General features: G+C 37.9%; 1 protein-coding gene and 2 pseudogenes across 1 annotated transcript in view; all 3 read right to left on the minus strand.

Annotated features, from left to right (window-relative positions):
- Positions 1–344: 344 nt before the first annotated feature.
- On the minus strand, positions 345–423 carry LOC115414461 (uncharacterized; annotated as a pseudogene).
- A 1,616-nt stretch (positions 424–2,039) lies between these two features.
- LOC115414434 (uncharacterized) lies at positions 2,040–2,193 on the minus strand (annotated as a pseudogene).
- A 12,045-nt stretch (positions 2,194–14,238) lies between these two features.
- The window catches only part of LOC115414118 (RNA polymerase II elongation factor ELL-like), a 40,091-nt gene continuing 36,592 nt past the window's right edge, over positions 14,239–17,737 (minus strand). Inside the window, exons 11-12 of the mRNA XM_030127334.1 lie at positions 17,537–17,581; positions 14,239–15,186 (exon numbers count right to left, since the gene is read on the minus strand). Coding sequence (XP_029983194.1) covers positions 15,067–15,186; positions 17,537–17,581 — 165 coding nt within the window. The 3' untranslated portion in view covers positions 14,239–15,066. The remainder of the gene's footprint in view (positions 15,187–17,536; positions 17,582–17,737) is intronic.

The raw sequence follows: 17,737 nt of genomic DNA on the forward strand, positions 1-17,737 counted from the left end.
AAAGGAGTCTGACAAAACAGGTCACTGAAAGAAAGTATTTGTACCTCCTCAGTCTGACTGTCAGACACCAAAGAGACTCCACTGGGTGGAGCCACTGGCTCCTCTCCAGGGGAGGAGTCTGCACGGGGGGGGGGGAGCTCCAACTCCACCTCAGGGGGTTGTGGGGTGACAATGACATCACTAGGGGGGCCCTGGACACGTCTCCAGCAGGAACTCCGCTGGCTGGAATCTCAGCGCTGTTTCCAAATGGTGGTGGAACACTGGTGTTATGCTCCGCCTCCTCTACCAGGGCGTGCGCAGCGGCTGCTGATCTGGACCGGCTCTGTGAACCCATCTTGGGGAGATGAAGGTGGGCTGATGAGTCGTCTTTTCTGATAAGAACAGACACTACACCTGATCTTAGCCAAAAGGCCGAGAAGCGATGCGGAGAGGAGGTGGATCGCGCAGCTCATTGTCCTCGGAGTAATTCTCAGTCACAGGTTAACGGAGTGAAACAAAGGGTTTAAAGGTGGACGTTTGGGTCTTTAAGGGTTAAAGGTGGACGTTTGGGTCTTTAAGGGTTAAAGGTGGACAATCTGGGTCTTTAAGGGTTAAAGGTGGACGTCTGGGTCTTTAAGGGTTAAAGGTGGACATCGGGTCTTTAAGGGTAAAGGTGGACGTCTGGGTCTTTTAAGGGTTAAGGTGGATGTCTGGGTCTTTAAGGGTTAAAGGCGGACGTTTGGGTCTTTAAGGGTTAAAGGTGGATGTCTGGGTCTTTAAGGGTTAAAGGTGGACGTCTGGGTCTTTAAGGGTTAAAGGTGGACGTCTGGGTCTGTAAGGGTTAAAGGTGGACGTTTGGGTCTTTAAGGGTTAAAGGTGGACGTCTGGGTCTTTAAGGGTTAAAGGTGGACGTCTGGGTCTTTAAGGGTTAAAGGCGGACGTTTGGGTCTTTAAGGGTTAAAGGCGGACGTCTGGGTCTTTAAGGGTTAAAGGTGGACGTCTGGGTCTTTAAGGGTAAAGGTGGACGTCTGGGTCTTTAAGGGTTAAAGGCGGACGTTTGGGTCTTTAAGGGTTAAAGGCGGACGTCTGGGTCTTTAAGGGTTAAAGGTGGACGTCTGGTCTTTAAGGGTTAAAGGTGGACGTCTGGGTCTTTAAGGGTTAAAGGTGGACGTCTGGTCTTTAAGGGTTAAAGGTGGATGTCTGGGTCTTTAAGGGTTAAGGCGGACGTTTGGGTCTTTAAGGGTTAAAGGTGGATGTCTGGGTCTTTAAGGGTTAAAGGTGGACGTCTGGGTCTTTAAGGGTTAAAGGTGGACGTCTGGGTCTGTAAGGGTTTAAGGTGGACGTTTGGGTCTTTAAGGGTTAAGGTGGACGTCTGGGTCTTTAAGGGTTAAAGGTGGACGTCTGGGTCTTTAAGGGTTAAAGGCGGACGTTTGGGTCTTTAAGGGTTAAAGGCGGACGTCTGGGTCTTTAAGGGTTAAAGGTGGACGTCTGGGTCTTTAAGGGTTAAAGGTGGACGTCTGGGTCTTTAAGGGTTAAAGGCGGACGTTTGGGTCTTTAAGGGTTAAAGGCGGACGTCTGGGTCTTTAAGGGTTTAAAGGTGGACGTCTGGGTCTTTAAGGGTAAAGGTGGACGTCTGGGTCTTTAAGGGTTAAAGGTGGACGTCTGGGTCTTTAAGGGTTAAAGGTGGATGTTTGGGTCTGTAAGGGTTAATTGTCCTGTTTCTACATCCAGATGACATCTATGTAATAAAGACAACAATGTAATGATACAGATTACTGATGAGTACTATTCCTCCTGTGGTCCTCTACTACATGTGAAACTGTATTTGGGTTCCATCACATCTGTTCTATGTACTCTGTTACTCAACTCTACATTATTACAGTGTACTATGAACCAACTCCACTGTACTGAATGGAACTGTGGTGCCCTCTGGTGGAGAACTAAGGTAATTGAAATCAGGCACAATTAATACTATGTTAAGTTTTCCATGTATTACAGTACTACACAAGTTCTAAGTTAACATAATTGAGCACAAGTTTCTCTTTCCTTCCACATATAATGAGGGGAGAACATGAATACAGTCCCCCCTATCAGATATTTATGCAGCTGAGATCCTCACATTTATGGAATTGGCAGAGGTCAGACAGCTGCAGTGCAATGGTGAACCCTCTCCCTGGGTGAACCACCTTCTTGTCTCTCCTGCCAGATAAGTATGAGTCATGAGGCCCTTTCCCACCGCAGGAACTTTTGCAGGAACTTTCTGTATTACCCTGAACTTTCAAAGTTCTGGTGCCTTTCCACTGAAAATTACCCTGGTAACTGACCCTCCCCCGGCCCCAAATTTACCCGAAGAAGTTCCTGGTACAGAGGTAGTACTTTTCAGATGACCAGGAACTTTAAGGGCGGGGCTGTGTTCTGGAGAAGGCTGAGTGGTGGACTAGACTGACAGCGTTTCCACATTCTGTTCACCGCCAATATTTAACTCATTTCATTTCCACAAGCTTTGGATTTTGATCATTCGTAAAATGGACCAAAAGAGAAGCTACAACAAGTGGACGGACGACGAGGAAATTCAGACGGACTTTGAAACGCCGACACAAAATGAGCGAGTAAAAGCTGTCGGAGCCAAATATAAAACACAAGCCTAAAGAAATACGAGAAAAGAAGAAGAAACTTTTGCAGGATTAAAAGAAACTAAAGGAGCACAACGGTCGCAGTGGATCTGACTGTTGAACAAACCAATGGTCTGAATATCAGAAATATTCACTGTTTAGTTGGTTCATGCTGTAACAGTATCAGCAGAACATCAGCTGTTTAGACAACAATGAAGTCCAGTTAACCTGATGCTAATGCTAATGCTAACTGGTCAACAGTCTGACACTAAACCTAAACCACAGAACTGGATGCATTCATGTTGTCGCTGTGAGATGAACACTGGTTATTCTGTATGTTTGTGGTTTCCACCTGAACTGGACCGGACGGACTCGCCTCTTTTTCTGAACCTGTGGCTCGTTTGTGTCCTGGTCCAACATCTACTGCTGTTTCCAACGGTTAGACAGGTCACATGTCACATCACACTGGTAGGAATCTGTCATCATGTGTTCTGTTTTTTCATTTTAACATTTTTATTACTTTTCCTGTAGGAAAGCGAAAAAAGGGACCAGGACCATGGAGTTCCAGACGGCTGTCCTGGACCAGCTGGACCAGACCCTGGTCCAAAAGCCTGAACCTTTCACACGTGTTTATTTCCCTTTTAATCTCAAGGCACCTTTGTTTTGTTTCAGATTTTAATAAAAAAAAAATCTAACCTAATACTGTCTGTTCATTTACAAGGCATCAAAATATGAGTATCAGTACTTTTATCCAGTAATCTGCCGTTGAATTAAATGTAGACATTTAAGTAAATGTGTCTGACTTTAGGTTGAACCTGGACTAATCTGTAAAACAATAGAAATGAAACAGAACCCATCCATCACACTGAAAGTTAGATGTGATTTAGTTTAAGGAATGAGAAGTTGAAAATACATGTTCTGCCATTTTTACATGTATATTACATGTATATATACTTAGATACATACAGTATATATACATACACACACACACACACACACACATATATATATATATATATATATATATATATATATATATATATATATATATATTAGTGGTGGGCAGTGATTACAATTTTTAATCGCAATTAATCATGTGGATTTCTGCGATTAATCGCATAGTTGTTGGGGGGGGGCATCAACAGCATGTATTTCCTTTCAGTGACATTTCAGACTGAAGAACTCCGGTGATAAAAAAAATAATTGCACATGTCAGTGCTTCCAAACACCTGTGTCCTTCTCACCCCCGTTATCTGAAGACATTTAAAATAAAAATGTCCATGTAAAAAAACCACTACTTTTACACATGTTTATGTCCCCACCTGTGTATTTACAGTTGTGAGTGACTGACAGGAGTCTTAGTCCCACTAATCAGTACTAATACTAATAAGCCCAATAATATGTGATGTTCAGTTGTTCAAAGCAAGCAAAAGAGGCCCTGAAGTGGTCAGAATAAGTTGCACTAACGTATGTTTTGTCCTTTCCGTGTTACCGTAGTCAGTTCGGACATAAGAATGAACTAACAGACATGTTTCTCTCACGCTGTTTGTATGGCCCCAAAAACGTTTGCCTGTGAGTATTTTATGTTCAGTTGTTGTCAGAATGAATAGTATCAAATATCTCTGATGTGAACCTTTGTTGCTGAATAAAAAGACGTAAATCTTAAATTAAGCTGTAAATGCTAATCGTTAGCGTGTCTATGGATTTTCCCATTCAAGTTAGCATCGAGATAAATTGACTGCTAATACAACATTCACATCGTAAATAAGTAAAGGTTAGTTCAAAGACTGGCATATTCTACCTAAACACAACCAATGAATTTACATAAACTTAGCATGAGCCTGCATAAAGAATTAGCAACCCATCTGCGACTGCTAACATAAACGTATTAGCTTAGACATGTTAATAACACATTGTAATAAACACATCCAAAATAACGTCATAAACATGTTTCTAACGGCACGTTTGCATGTGAAATTATTTAGCAAACAACAGAATGATTGATACGTACAGGTGTTGAACTGCAGGAGTTAAACAAAGTTTGATTCAGCATTACTCGGAAAGTTCGCTCTTTTCTCCTCTCAGCTGCACGTACACACAGCACCAGCATGTGGACTGCCAAAATAAAAGCATGAGTTTCAAAATAAGAGTCTGTATGTATAAATCAACTAAGACTTGATTGAAAGGCAGAACAATAATAAAACGGCGTTAACGTGAGATAAAAAAAATTGTCGGCGTTATTTAATGAAGGCGTTAACGCAGTAATAATGCGTTAACTTGCCCAGCCCTAATATATATATATATATATATATATATATATATATATATATATATACACAGGGTGGGGAAGCAAAATGTACACTGAACATTTAGTTGTTTTTTCTCAGCAGGCACTACGTCAGTTGTTTTGAACCCAAACATATACTGATGTCATAATCATACCTAACACTATTATCCATACCTTTTCAGAAACTTTTGCCCATATGAGTAATCAGGAAAGCGAATGTCAAAGAGTGTGTGATTTGCTGAATGCACTCGTCACACCAAAGGAGATTTCAAAAATAGTTGGAGTGTCCATAAAGACTGTTTCTAATGGAAAGAAGAGAATGACTATGAGCAAAACTATTACCAGAAAGTCTGGAAGATACTATTAAAGAAGAATGGGAGAAGTTGTCACCCCAATATTTGAGGAACACTTGCACAAGTTTCAGGAAGCGTGTGAAGGCAGTTATTGAGAAAGAAGGAGGACACATAGAATAAAAACATTTTCTATTATGGACATTTTCTTGTGGCAAATAAATTCTCATGACTTTTAGTAAACTAATTGGTCATACACTGTCTTTCAATCCCTGCCTCAAAATATTGTACATTTTGCTTCCCCACCCTGTATATATATATATATATATATATATACATACATATATATATATATATATATATATATATATATATATATACTATAAACTTCATTCCAATAACAACATGTGCTACAGAAGCAGATGCACAGCTTCAGTTTCATGGTTTTCTCGGTGGAACTGTGAGCTCCGTCTGCTCGGTTCAAAACATTCAAACAGTCTTTTTACTCGGATACTCCCACCCTCTGATTGAGACTCAACTCATCCTTCAACCTGAGCCAAATAAAACCACACCACACTGATTACAGATCTACTCCACATAATGCGCTGGTTTTCAGTTTAGTTCCAGACATTTGTCAAACTGGAGCTTTTACAGCACATCATGTTAGCGGCACAACTGTTTCCACATCTGGTTCAGGAAACCAGGTTTAATAGAGTAAAGGGATGTCTGTTCCAAAAAAAAAAGAAAGAAAGAAAAAAGAAGGGCTGTCCGTACTGAAATCAATCAATCAATCAGTTCCTTGTCTCAATGTGACCTCCATCTGTGGAACACCACTGACTGCTCTGGTTCTTATTCACATATTATTATCATTTATTTAAACCCAACGCCCATATTTTCCATCCAACTGAAATAAGATTCAATGGTGTCAAATTAAATTACATGTATTTCTGTCCATGAGTATTCCAAAATAAAGGATTAGACTTAATTCAGTTCCTCAAACTCACCTGAGGCAGGTGGACTAACTGTTCGTGTTCATTGTGCATATATGTGTCTTCTTCTTCAGAAAAACTTAGCCGTTATCATTAATTATGGTCGTTTGTTTTTGACAAAACTAAGTTTGTTCCTAACAACTAGTGACAAGGACAAATAACTATAACAGTTATCTTAAATCAGCTGTAAGTCTGAGCTAAAAAGAGTCAACTGGCTAGCATTAGCAGACAAACTTTTAAGCTAACATTAGCAAAAAAAGACCCAACGAACCAGGAAGGATGTAAAAGTCCACAGCTAGCAAACAAACAGTTTATAACACATGTTCAACGCAAAGAAACACGCCAAAAAACATGTGACCTGTACGATTCATCCAAGCAGGTGCGTTAGCGGTTGATGAGCCGTGATAAGTGCGTCACTTCACCTTTAACCTACGGTGTACAAACTAAGAAACGGTTACAAAGCTCTTTATAATTCTAACTTATCACTACCTGAACTGGAAGAATTTTTTAGTTCTTTAGGTGAAATCAAGGTAATTACAGAAGATGATAAAGCAATCTGTGATTCTCCAATTACTATTTCAGAAACCAGGGATGCTATTAAAAACTGAAATTAAACAAATCCCCTGGAGTGGATGGTTTAACCTCTGAATTTTATGAACTTTTTTCAGAAGAACTTGCTCCTTTTTTGCTTAATGTCTGTATTAAAAGTTTTTACAATGAAGTTTTTCCACCCTCTTTATGCCAAGGTTTAATTACCTTAATCCCTAAGCTGCAAAAACAGATCTTATTGTTAGATAATTGGTGTTCTATCTCATTACTGAACAATGATTATAAAATTATTGCATTATGCTTAGCTAACAAATTTTTAAAAAGTTATAAATGGTATAACTGATGAGTCTCAAAATGGCTTTATGTCAGGTAGATACATTATTGATAATATAAGACTTATTCTGGATGTCTTGGACTATTCAGATTTAATACAAGATAAAAGTTTCCTTCTTTTTCTGGACTTTCGTAAGGCTTTTGATTCTATAGAGCATCAATTTATTTTTAAAGCTCTTGATTTATTTGGTTTTGGTGAACATTTTAAAAAATCAGTCTGCACCTTATATGCTTCTGTGAACAGCTCAGCCAAATGACCCCATGGTACTACTAGAAGATTTAGAATGGAACAGGGGATCCGTCAGGGATGTCCCGTCTCCTCTTACTTATTTCTACTTCCTGTGCAAATTCCAGCCAATTATATTAACAGTTCCTTAAAAGGAATCACCATAACAGGAAGAGTAATCTCTTTGACTCAGCTTGCAGATGATACAACTCTTTTTCTACAGGATTGAGCTCAAATTGATATTACAATTAAACTTGTAGACACATTCTCAGTTGCATCTGGTTTAAAACTTAACTTGTCCAAGTGGGATCTGTTTCCAGTCAAAGTCTGCAATGATGTACAAATGTGAGGAATCCCAGTGAAAAGTAAAGTTAAATACCTTGGTGTTATTATTGTTAAAGATAAACTGTCAAGAATGAATGAGAATTTAGTTCCATTAATTTCCTTAATTCAGCAGAAACTTAATTTATGAAGTCAAAGAGATTCAACACTAACTGGTAGAGTCCTGTTCTCCACAGCTGAAGGCTTATCGAAGCTTGTATATGCTAGCTCTGCACTGGAGGTCTCAAAGGGATATTTGTACCAAAATTGACAAAATTTTATTTGACTTCATCTGGAAAAAAAAAAAAGTCATCTCATTGGAAAAACTGTAATGATAAACAAGCTGAGTAATGGTGGGTTCAATGTCCTAGATTTTCATACTCTGCACTCCACATTCCAGATTAAATGGGTCAAAAGGTCCTTAACACACCAAATTCACTGTGGAACTTTATTTCTACATATGTATTTGAGGCTTTAGGACAGTGGTTCTTAACCTGGGTTCGATCGAACCCTAGGGGTTCGGTGAGTCAGTCTCAGGGGTTCGGCGGAGGTCAACACACACACTCGACTCATTAGTCAGGTGTGTGTGTCGGGCTAGGTCCGTGTATGTAAACAAACGGCTTCTGAGACTCTTTCTCTGACTGACATCCAATATACGCGGTGTATTGTTGTTGCTTATAGCACTACAACACATCCGGAAGTGTTTATAATCTGTTCCACTCGTCTGACGATGAATTATTTGAGTATTTTCCACATCGTTGTTATGACTTTCGCTACTTCCTGTTAACCACGGAGGCAGCCATGTGTAGCGTTTGTTTACATTTTTCGGTCACCGCACTGGTCAGTTACAATCATGTGACGACCGACGCACCGTCGCAGATGGAGAAATCGTATTACGCTAAAGCCGAGCTAGTGCCGTAATAAAACAACGATCACAAAAATACTGAAGGAGTATAATGAGAACTTTTTTTTTTGATACACTACATGCAATTATCTTTTTTTATGTCAAAATTGCGTGGTTCAGAAAGTTCGGAGCGAGATGGAACGAAACCCGGGTTTACCTGACGGCCTACACATACACATACACAACAGCAGAAGTCACACTGATTTGCAGTAAATATTCATTATTATTGTAGCCTGATGGAAATTAGGTGATGGGTGTGTGTTAAAATGTTAAAAATGATAAATAGCATAAATACAATAAGTTCATTATTGGAATACATAAGGTTAAAAATTAAAACCATTTCAGTGTGGTAGTATTAAAAAAGGTCATGTCTTTGTGAAAAGGTATGGAATTTGTTGTAAGTTCATGCACTGTATTGGTTTTGTTCTTTGAACACAGTGATGTTAATGCACAGTTCATTTTGTGCACCAGTAAAACATATGCCTGTGTCTTGAATTTGAAAAAAAATCATATTGTATTTTTTAATAAAGAAGGGTTGGGTGAATGCACATATGAAACTGGTGGGGTTCAGCACCTCCAACAAGGTTAAGAACCACTGCTTTAGGAGGATGTAACTTTGTATTCAGATGTAACTACAATATAGAAAAGCTTCCTGTTAAACTTTCTAATGTTCATAAACAGTTCCTTTTATGTTGGTCCTTGGTATAGAAGCAGAACTTTTCCCCTCACAAATGTTTTATATGGAATAACCAGAATGTATGTTTCAAACATAAGTCATTGTTTTTGAAGAATTGGGTTGATAATGGAATACTACTTACCTGTCAGCTGTTTAACAAGGAAGGTCAGTTATTTACTTATAGTGAATTTTTGTTAGAATATAAAATTCCGGTACTCCTTAGAGAATCTGCCGTTGTGTTTGATTCTATCCCTTCAGGTTTAAAAACTTTGCTGTCTTCTAATATTAGTCCTTCAACAACCATTAGCCCTCAAATTGTTCAATCAGAATTATACACAGGAAATTTACATCCATTCTTGAGTTAAAAAAAACTAGTAATAAATGCATTACAGAAATGATTCAAAATTAATTAATTAATTAATCTGTAAGCCATCTTCCATCTTTTTTTGGAGTAATTTATATTCTGAGGTGGAATGGGAAAAGGTCTGGTTATTACCAAGGAAGTGTTTTATTTCAAATAAAGTGACAGAGGTGTCTTTAAAACTGTTCCATAGGTGTTATCCAGTTAATTCAGCTCTGATTAAGTAGAAGATCAGTGTCCACCCTTTTTGCTCATTTTGTCATAATTCAGATGAAACATAAACTCATTTGTTTTGGAAATGTGCCTTTTGTCAAATATTTTGGTGTGATATCAGTGTTTATTTCAATAGAAAGCTGGATATTTCTTTTAACTTCAAATTGAAGATATTTTATTTGGTGTCTTTATTACTGATTTGCCTGCTCAGAAATTGTTTATTCGTAATCTCATTTCCTTATTAGCTAAATTTCATATACATACAAGCAAATCTGCCAATCAAAACCCCAGCTCTGTGGTCTTTAAATCTTGTTTGAAATCCTTTCTAGACACACTGAACTTTTGGACTAACCCTAAAGCTGTGAAGACTAAAGCCTTATGTGACCAATTTAAGTTGTAATTTATTTATTTTTATTTTATTTTTTTATTTTATTATTATTATTTTATTTATTTATTGTTTGTTTGTTTGTTTGTTGTTTTTTTCTCTTCTTGTTTATTCCTTTACTTTTATTTTATTTAATTTACTTACCTGTTTACGTAATTGTATTTAATTTCTTTCTGCCTCACCTCAAGCATTGTGTTTTTTTCTCCATGCCATGTTCTGGTCTATGTGTATACGGTATTTTGTAAATGAAGTATGAAAAAAAAAAAAAAAGAACTGAGAAACAGAGGATGGAAGTGAAAGGACCGCCTTACTGGCCTCTGATTGGCTAGAAAGCCTCTGCTCCGGTTGGCTGTCACCTGTCACTCAACCTGTCAGGCAGTAGATGCGTCAGTCACCGCTGAGAACAGGTTAATAATAATAATAATAATAATAATAATAATAATAATAATAATAATATTAAGAAGAAGAAGAATGACTTATATTTGTTATGTTATTTAGAGCATGTATTTGCAGAACACACACATGGTCCAAATCCCAAACAGATGCAGTGTTTTCAGACTCAATAATGGAAATCAAACCAGTTCATCTTCATTTGTAAACAACACAAACTACTGTTGGACCTGGGTCAAAGGTCACAGGTCCATATTTGGAGAATAACCCTGATGTTCAGTGACAGCTTCAGCGTGTCTTCTGTGTCCTCCACTGCTGTTGGAGGACTGTCTGCAGCTCCTGACAGAGAAGGTCCAGAAGCTCAGACCTGTTCCAGGGCCTGGACCCTCCATGTTCCTCCACAAGATTTCACAGTGGGTTCAGGTCTGGAGGTCGGACCGGACCTGACAGGTGTTACGCCCCGGCCTAGGGTTGTACCAGGGCGAACATAATACTGCTCTACTTTTGTCCGCTCCCAAGCACACGTCAGTCAAAAAAACTAACGTTCACAATATTTATTTTTTTTTGCAACTAAAGAAGGGTTAGAGGAGGATTCGGCTAAAACAACAAACTAAATATCTTCTTTACTGTTCAAAACTAAATGACCTAATCCAAAACTAACCTAAACTCCCGAACCAAAAACAGGAGAAAAGGTGAAAATAAAGAGCCGACCTCCCCCACCAGAAAAAGGATCAAATTTACAAAATACTATTTACAACTATATAGAAAATTGTGAATTAGCACACGAAACACACAAAGACTGACGATCACACACAGGAGCACACGGCTGAAGGCTGGCAGGAGGCGAGAGAGAGAGAGAGAGAGAGAGAGAGAGGAGAGGAGAGACGAGGAGAGATGAGAGAGAGAGAGAGAGAGAGAGAGAGAGAGGAGAGACGGACGAGAGAGAGAGAGAGAGAGAGAGAGAGAGAGAGAGAGAGAACTGGAGAGCCAGGGCCATTTTTAAAGGGGCCGGACAATCACACTCCACCAATCAGCTTCCTGCAAAACAAACACAAAAAGGGCACAGCACACCCACTAAACACAAACATATATACATATATACACATAAACATTTATACGTAAATAAACAAATTATGACCCAGGGTCATAACACCAGGTCTGCGTCTGGTGGTCCTTCATCCACACCTTTATGGACCCAGCTGAGGACAGGAGCTTTGTCCTGACACAAGAACCAGTCTGACTCACAGTTTGGGGACACTGGCAGAGCACAAGTCCAGTAGTTTTCCATAGTTACTTTTGGATTACAGTTACTTTTGTGGTACTAATAGTACTGTTTTAGCCGATTGGAAGAAGATAATGACGGACACAGTAGTGGTGTTTCTACTTCTGCTTCTGAAATAAGACATGGACCAGCTGTTTATTCAGTAGAAGAAGGTGTGTTTGGGTTGGAATTCAACAGACACTGGAACGGAATGGAATGGAATGGAATGGAATACATACATACATATACATATACACACACACTAGTAGTACCAGCGGATATCCTACTAACAGCTGTTAGTACTACTAATATAAACCTGTCCCATCTGTGGAACTACAGAATAAACACTGTCCCAGCTGTAGTTCAGACGTTCACAGCACTCACAAACATTCTATACTGCATTCTTCTTAGTGAGCATTTTGATCGTATTTTCTACAGTGATGCAAAATGTACCAAAAACAAAATATACTGTTCTTCTTCTTCCAGTTATTGTGATTATGCTTATTCTTCTTATTAATTGTTGTTGGGCTGTTTGACTCCTGACCTGCACCATACTCTAAACACACCAGTAATCAACAGTACGTGTGGGTTCAAACCCAAACTGTGGATTCAGAGTTCAGCGGGATTCTTTCTTTTTGCCGTTCTGTACGTGTGGTTCACTCAACTCTAAATTCATATTTAACGTAATATTTCATATTATCTGTGTCTTCAGTTGTACTAATGGAGATTCTATGATGCATATGATCAACAAGCAGGTGGATCAGTAAAGTCGTATCTTATTTTATCTGAAAAACTCACAAGTACCTGGTCCAGCGGGTGTACCTTTAAATTTCTTACACAATTGCTATTTTCTAAACCTTTTTCATTTATTTATGGTGATTTTTTATAGGGTCACACAAAATAAATACAAATGATTTTATTAGAAACTCAAACACTTTATTTTTCCTCATGCATTCAGTGAATTCAACAGCATGCATTAGAATCATGTCACGTTTCCGCTGCAGACGCAGTAACAGACTGAAGCCCAACGGACACGTCTGTGTGAAAACAGTCTCAGATGATGCAGTCGGTCACCGTGGAACTTCCCTGAACACATGAACACACTGATCCCGTCTGTTCTCCAGGATACTGCACATTAGTGGAATACTCGGATACTCAGTCTAAAGTCAGAGACGATCAGGTCTGAACAAAAGGCACAGACGACAACACTGACACAGTCTAAAAACAACTGCCCCGGGTGGACATCCCAGCAGCCACCTCTTCTCTTTGAACACAGGTGTCAAACATGTGGCCCGAGGTCCAAGTCCGGCCCACCAAAGGGTCCAGTCCGGCCCACCAAAGGGTCCAGTCCGGCCCTGGGGATGAATTTGTCAAATGCAAAAATTACACTGAAGATATGAACAGTCCTTTTAGTTCAGGTTCCACATTCAGACCAGTTCAATCTAAAGTGGGTCAGACCAGTCAAATACCGCCATGATAACATATAAATAATAATAACAACTCTCAATTTTCCTTTGTAAATATTTTCATGTATTTATACTAAAACAAAGTATAATTTCAGAAAAAAATGTGAATAACCTGAACAAATAAGAACAACATGAAACGTCTTAAGAGGTTTTTTTTTTTTTCAATTTTAACAATGTTCTGTCTGTTATTAAATGTTTTGTGTGTTTGTAGATCCACTGTGACCTGTAAGTTATAATGTACATGTGTAAATGATAAACTGAGGCTGAATTTGGTTAAAATTAACCAGTAAAAGGTAATCAAAATAATCTATAGATAATGGTAACTCTACATTTTTCTCATTTTAGTGTAAAAAATGTAAAATTACATGGAAATGTTTTCATTTACAAACTATACTAAAAATACTAAAACTAAAAATGAATGACTTGAACAAATATGAACATGAAATATGTTAAAATAAACAAGTACAATTTGAACACTGTTCTGTCTGTTATTAAATGTTTTGTGTTTGTAGATCCACTGTGATCTGTAAGTTATAATGTACATGTGGAAATGATAAACTGAGACAGAATAGTGTTAAAATTACACAGATTTTTTTCAGTTTGTTCATGTTATTCGCATCTTTTTGAAAAGACAGTTTGCAGATGTAAACCTTTTCAAAATGTAAATCAACTTTTTTTTTGCTTTAAAACACAGAAAAGTTTGGAGTTGACATTATTTATATATAATTATTAATTTCAAAATTCAGAGAGTGCGCACTACTAGGAAAAGTTTTAGCATATCTGTGCGTGATGTTAAAGTACGGAACAGACTGAGGGAGGAGCACAAGGAATGTTCAAACAAGCCAATTCAAAAACACTTAGAAGAACAGGTTTTTCACAGATATAGGGATGAGGGTTATTAACTGTCACCATATGTTCACTGTTCATGTATATATTTCCTTCCTTGAGTTAGTTAGTATTTGTTTATTTATTCGCCAGCACAACTAAGAAAGGCATTGGTAAAAGAATATATGTGTATTTGTATGTGTGTATATGTATAAATGTATGTATGTGTATATGGATGAATGAGTGTGTGTGTGTGAATAGATACATAAATATAGAGTAATGTAAAAGGAAGACGGACATATATTCTTAATAATATTGTAGGAACAGGGCGTGGGATTAAATAAGTTGCATTTCTTCCCACCCCTTTTCGGGTAAATGTAAATGGAACTATTGTGCTGTTCTTCTGTCTAAGGTTGTTATGATTCTTGATGTTTGTATTATTATGTATGTTTTGCTAGTGCATATATGTTAAATTTCATTGCATGTTCAGAATAAATCACTAAATCACATTAAAATCACATCACATTATTGGACTGGTTCGGCCCACAGCAGATCAAATTAAGATGAATGTGGAACTGAACTAAAATGAGTCTGACAGCCCTGGTTTAGAACAAACCCTGGAGGAGGAAAACCCTGGTTCTTGGTACCAGAACGTGCACGTATCCCATGCCTCCAGTTTCAGATGTGAACAGTGACAGTTTGGCTCATACCAAACAGCCAAACGGACGCCTCAGGTGTCTAATGGACGTAACATCTGCCCTTCATGTGGTTCAGGTTTCATCATGAGTCCGTCCTGAAAACCAGCGGTGCTCTGGATGTGGGCCTTCAGACGATCCGCTGAAGGCCTTCAGATCTCCGCCCGGTCGACCGCCGCTGCTCCTTCAGTATCTGACGCCTTCGCTCAGACCACCGCAGAGTCCAGCTCGATGCAGCGTAAAGTGACCCTGGGTTGGGTGGGACTTCCTTCCAGGTCTGTGTCAGTCACTGGTTCGGTTGTCCTCAGTTTGGACCAGAGTGCAGCTGCTGCTGGTCGTACTCAGATATGAGCTTCTTGATGTGAGCCAGTTTGTTGTGGAGATATTCACAGCGGATTTTGTCCTGGCTGTAGTTGGGATTGGACTAAAAATAATAAAACAACACGTAAGTAAGACGGTAAGAATATTCTAAGTACTACGGGTGCAACGGTGCAGAAACATTTCGGTTCGGTACATTTTCGGTACATTTTCGGTACAGTGAAGGAGACCAATTCCATAAAAAAAAAAACTACTGAAGTAAAAATGCAGCATACTCTGAATTAAGTGTCACTCTACAACAAGGTTCTAATAGTTTTGGATTTTTCATTATATTTTAGTTTTGACTTTTTTTTCTCTAATTCAGTTCGTTTTCATTTGTTTTTAGAGCAGGTTTGATAGTTTTTATTAGTTTTCGTTATTTTCTAAATGCTTTGTTTTAGTTTAGTTTTGGTATTAATTTTAGTTTAGCCGTCTCTTTTCTCTTCTTCTCTGTCGTATTCAAATAAATCCCAGACAGGACTCTGCTGCTTTCTCCCAACTTTAGTCTCCATTAGGGATGTAACGATTACTGGTATAATGATAAACTGCGATAAAATCGCAGATGGTTAGTATTACCGTTTAACTTCTAATTCTCATGATAACTGTGTTTGATTACCACACTTTTAGGAGAAAAAACCCTATGGAAAGATCTGCTTTTATATCAAATATTTGAGTATAGTTTTAATTTATTACAATTTTAATTTTCTGTACCTATTATTTGGAACCAATATTCACTTTTAAAGTCTTTGAAAAGGTTCGTTAAACATCTGTGTGTTATTTATGCAATAAATTATATACATTTTTCAATTCGGATTTTATATTTTTTTTTTGTGTTTTCTGTCCTTTTGTGTTTTTATAGTAGGTTAAAATGAAAAAAAATAATAGACAGATGATATAGATGAAGTTGTGCTGAAAAACAGATCCAAACATGGGTATAGTAAACATGTGTTTCTATAGTATATAAAGGCCAAATCAAAAGGACTGAAAAACAGACAGAATAGACTCAGACCACTAAGGGTTAATATTTGAATGTTTCTGACACAGAAAGGACACTGGGACTGTTATTTTATTTGGTTTTCTTGTTTTGTTTTGTTTTTTTCAAAATACAACTTGGTTAAATTATTTCAGTGTGTGTATATCAGTACTTTTTGAACATTTTGAGCACAATTTCAACAATATCACGATAATAATGAGAACTGATAATTTTGGTCACAATAACCATGATATGAAATTTTCATATGGTTACATCCCTAGTCTCCATGTTTCCAGGTAGAGTGGGGACCAGAAGACGACTCTAAACCACAAGTGACCGACTGTGAAGTGTCGTATGGTGCCACTAGCTAAAATTGCTAGAGCAAAATAAATCGCTTTCATATCAATCCGACGTAGACAGAGACGAAAACGAAGGAAATTTTATCCATAATTTTTATCCATTTAAGTTAGTTTTGTAAGCACACAATACAGTGTCAGTTAGTTATCGTTTTTCTTTTAATTATAGTTTTTATTTATTTCAGGTAACGAAAATGTTTCTTTAATTCTAGTTTTCGTCAACGATAATAACCTTGCTCTACAGCTGAAGTTTTTATTTCGCTGTGTGGGTCATGTAATGTGCAAATACATATATATAAATAAATTATGAATTGAATCGTAGACAGTTGAAATTCTGCCCTTAATTCAGTAAAATCCAACTGAATACGGCCTTAAATCTGAAAAAACAAACATTCCAATAGCATTTGTTCTGTCATTTTCTGGATCAGAAGCGCTGGCTGTTTAAACACTGCTGGGGTCTGGGGTCGGCTTAGGTTTTCTCTTGGTAACGCTCATTTTAACAGTTGGACGGTGTCCTTTTAAATACATTATGAAATTTGAAGTGTTAGCAGAAATATAAGTGATCTTCACCAAGCAATGCAGACACACCGCTCTGGTTTTGTTGACTTTTCTCTCTCCGTTGACAACACCCCCCCGTTGACACCCCCCCCCCCCCCTCCCCATTACACACCACCACACAAACAGATGAATTCCACAGGAGACACTGACTGTATCCAGGGGTTCAATAAATCAATCATTAAGGAATATGACATGGTTTTATCATAAAGTATATAAAGAATATTTAGCTTTTACTCTTATAGACCCTATTGAAAAAGAAATTCAGGTTCTCAGGAAAATTGCTGCTTATCAATTAATCGTTAATCGATCGATAAGGTCAACCAACTAACGATTAATGAATTAATCAATTTGCACCCCTAGTGTGTTCCGCTTCAAGGTTCGAGTGGAAACTTAAGGCGAGTGTTTGCATTCTTCACCAAAACGGTTTTGTACAAACGAGTGCACCGTTACACCCCTACTAAGTACAGCTGACAGATGAGTAAATACTGAAAAGAATTATTTTTTTAGGCAGACAATAAACAGATCTTTACCTTTTTAATTTTGCGATACTCTTGTACAATCTGGTTATGAACCGTCTGCAAAAGACAAAAGTTACAAGTGAAAAATGGAAAACACTTTTAATCGACAGCAATTACAGCCAAAAAAAAAAAAAAACAGTTCTCTAGTACAACAAACAATGTAGAGCTGAGATTATTAACTAACTTTAATAAACTCGAATCTATCAAACAAAA

This window comes from Sphaeramia orbicularis, chromosome 22 (genome assembly GCF_902148855.1).
Source record: "Sphaeramia orbicularis chromosome 22, fSphaOr1.1, whole genome shotgun sequence".
Classification (NCBI taxonomy): Eukaryota; Metazoa; Chordata; class Actinopteri; order Kurtiformes; family Apogonidae; genus Sphaeramia; species Sphaeramia orbicularis.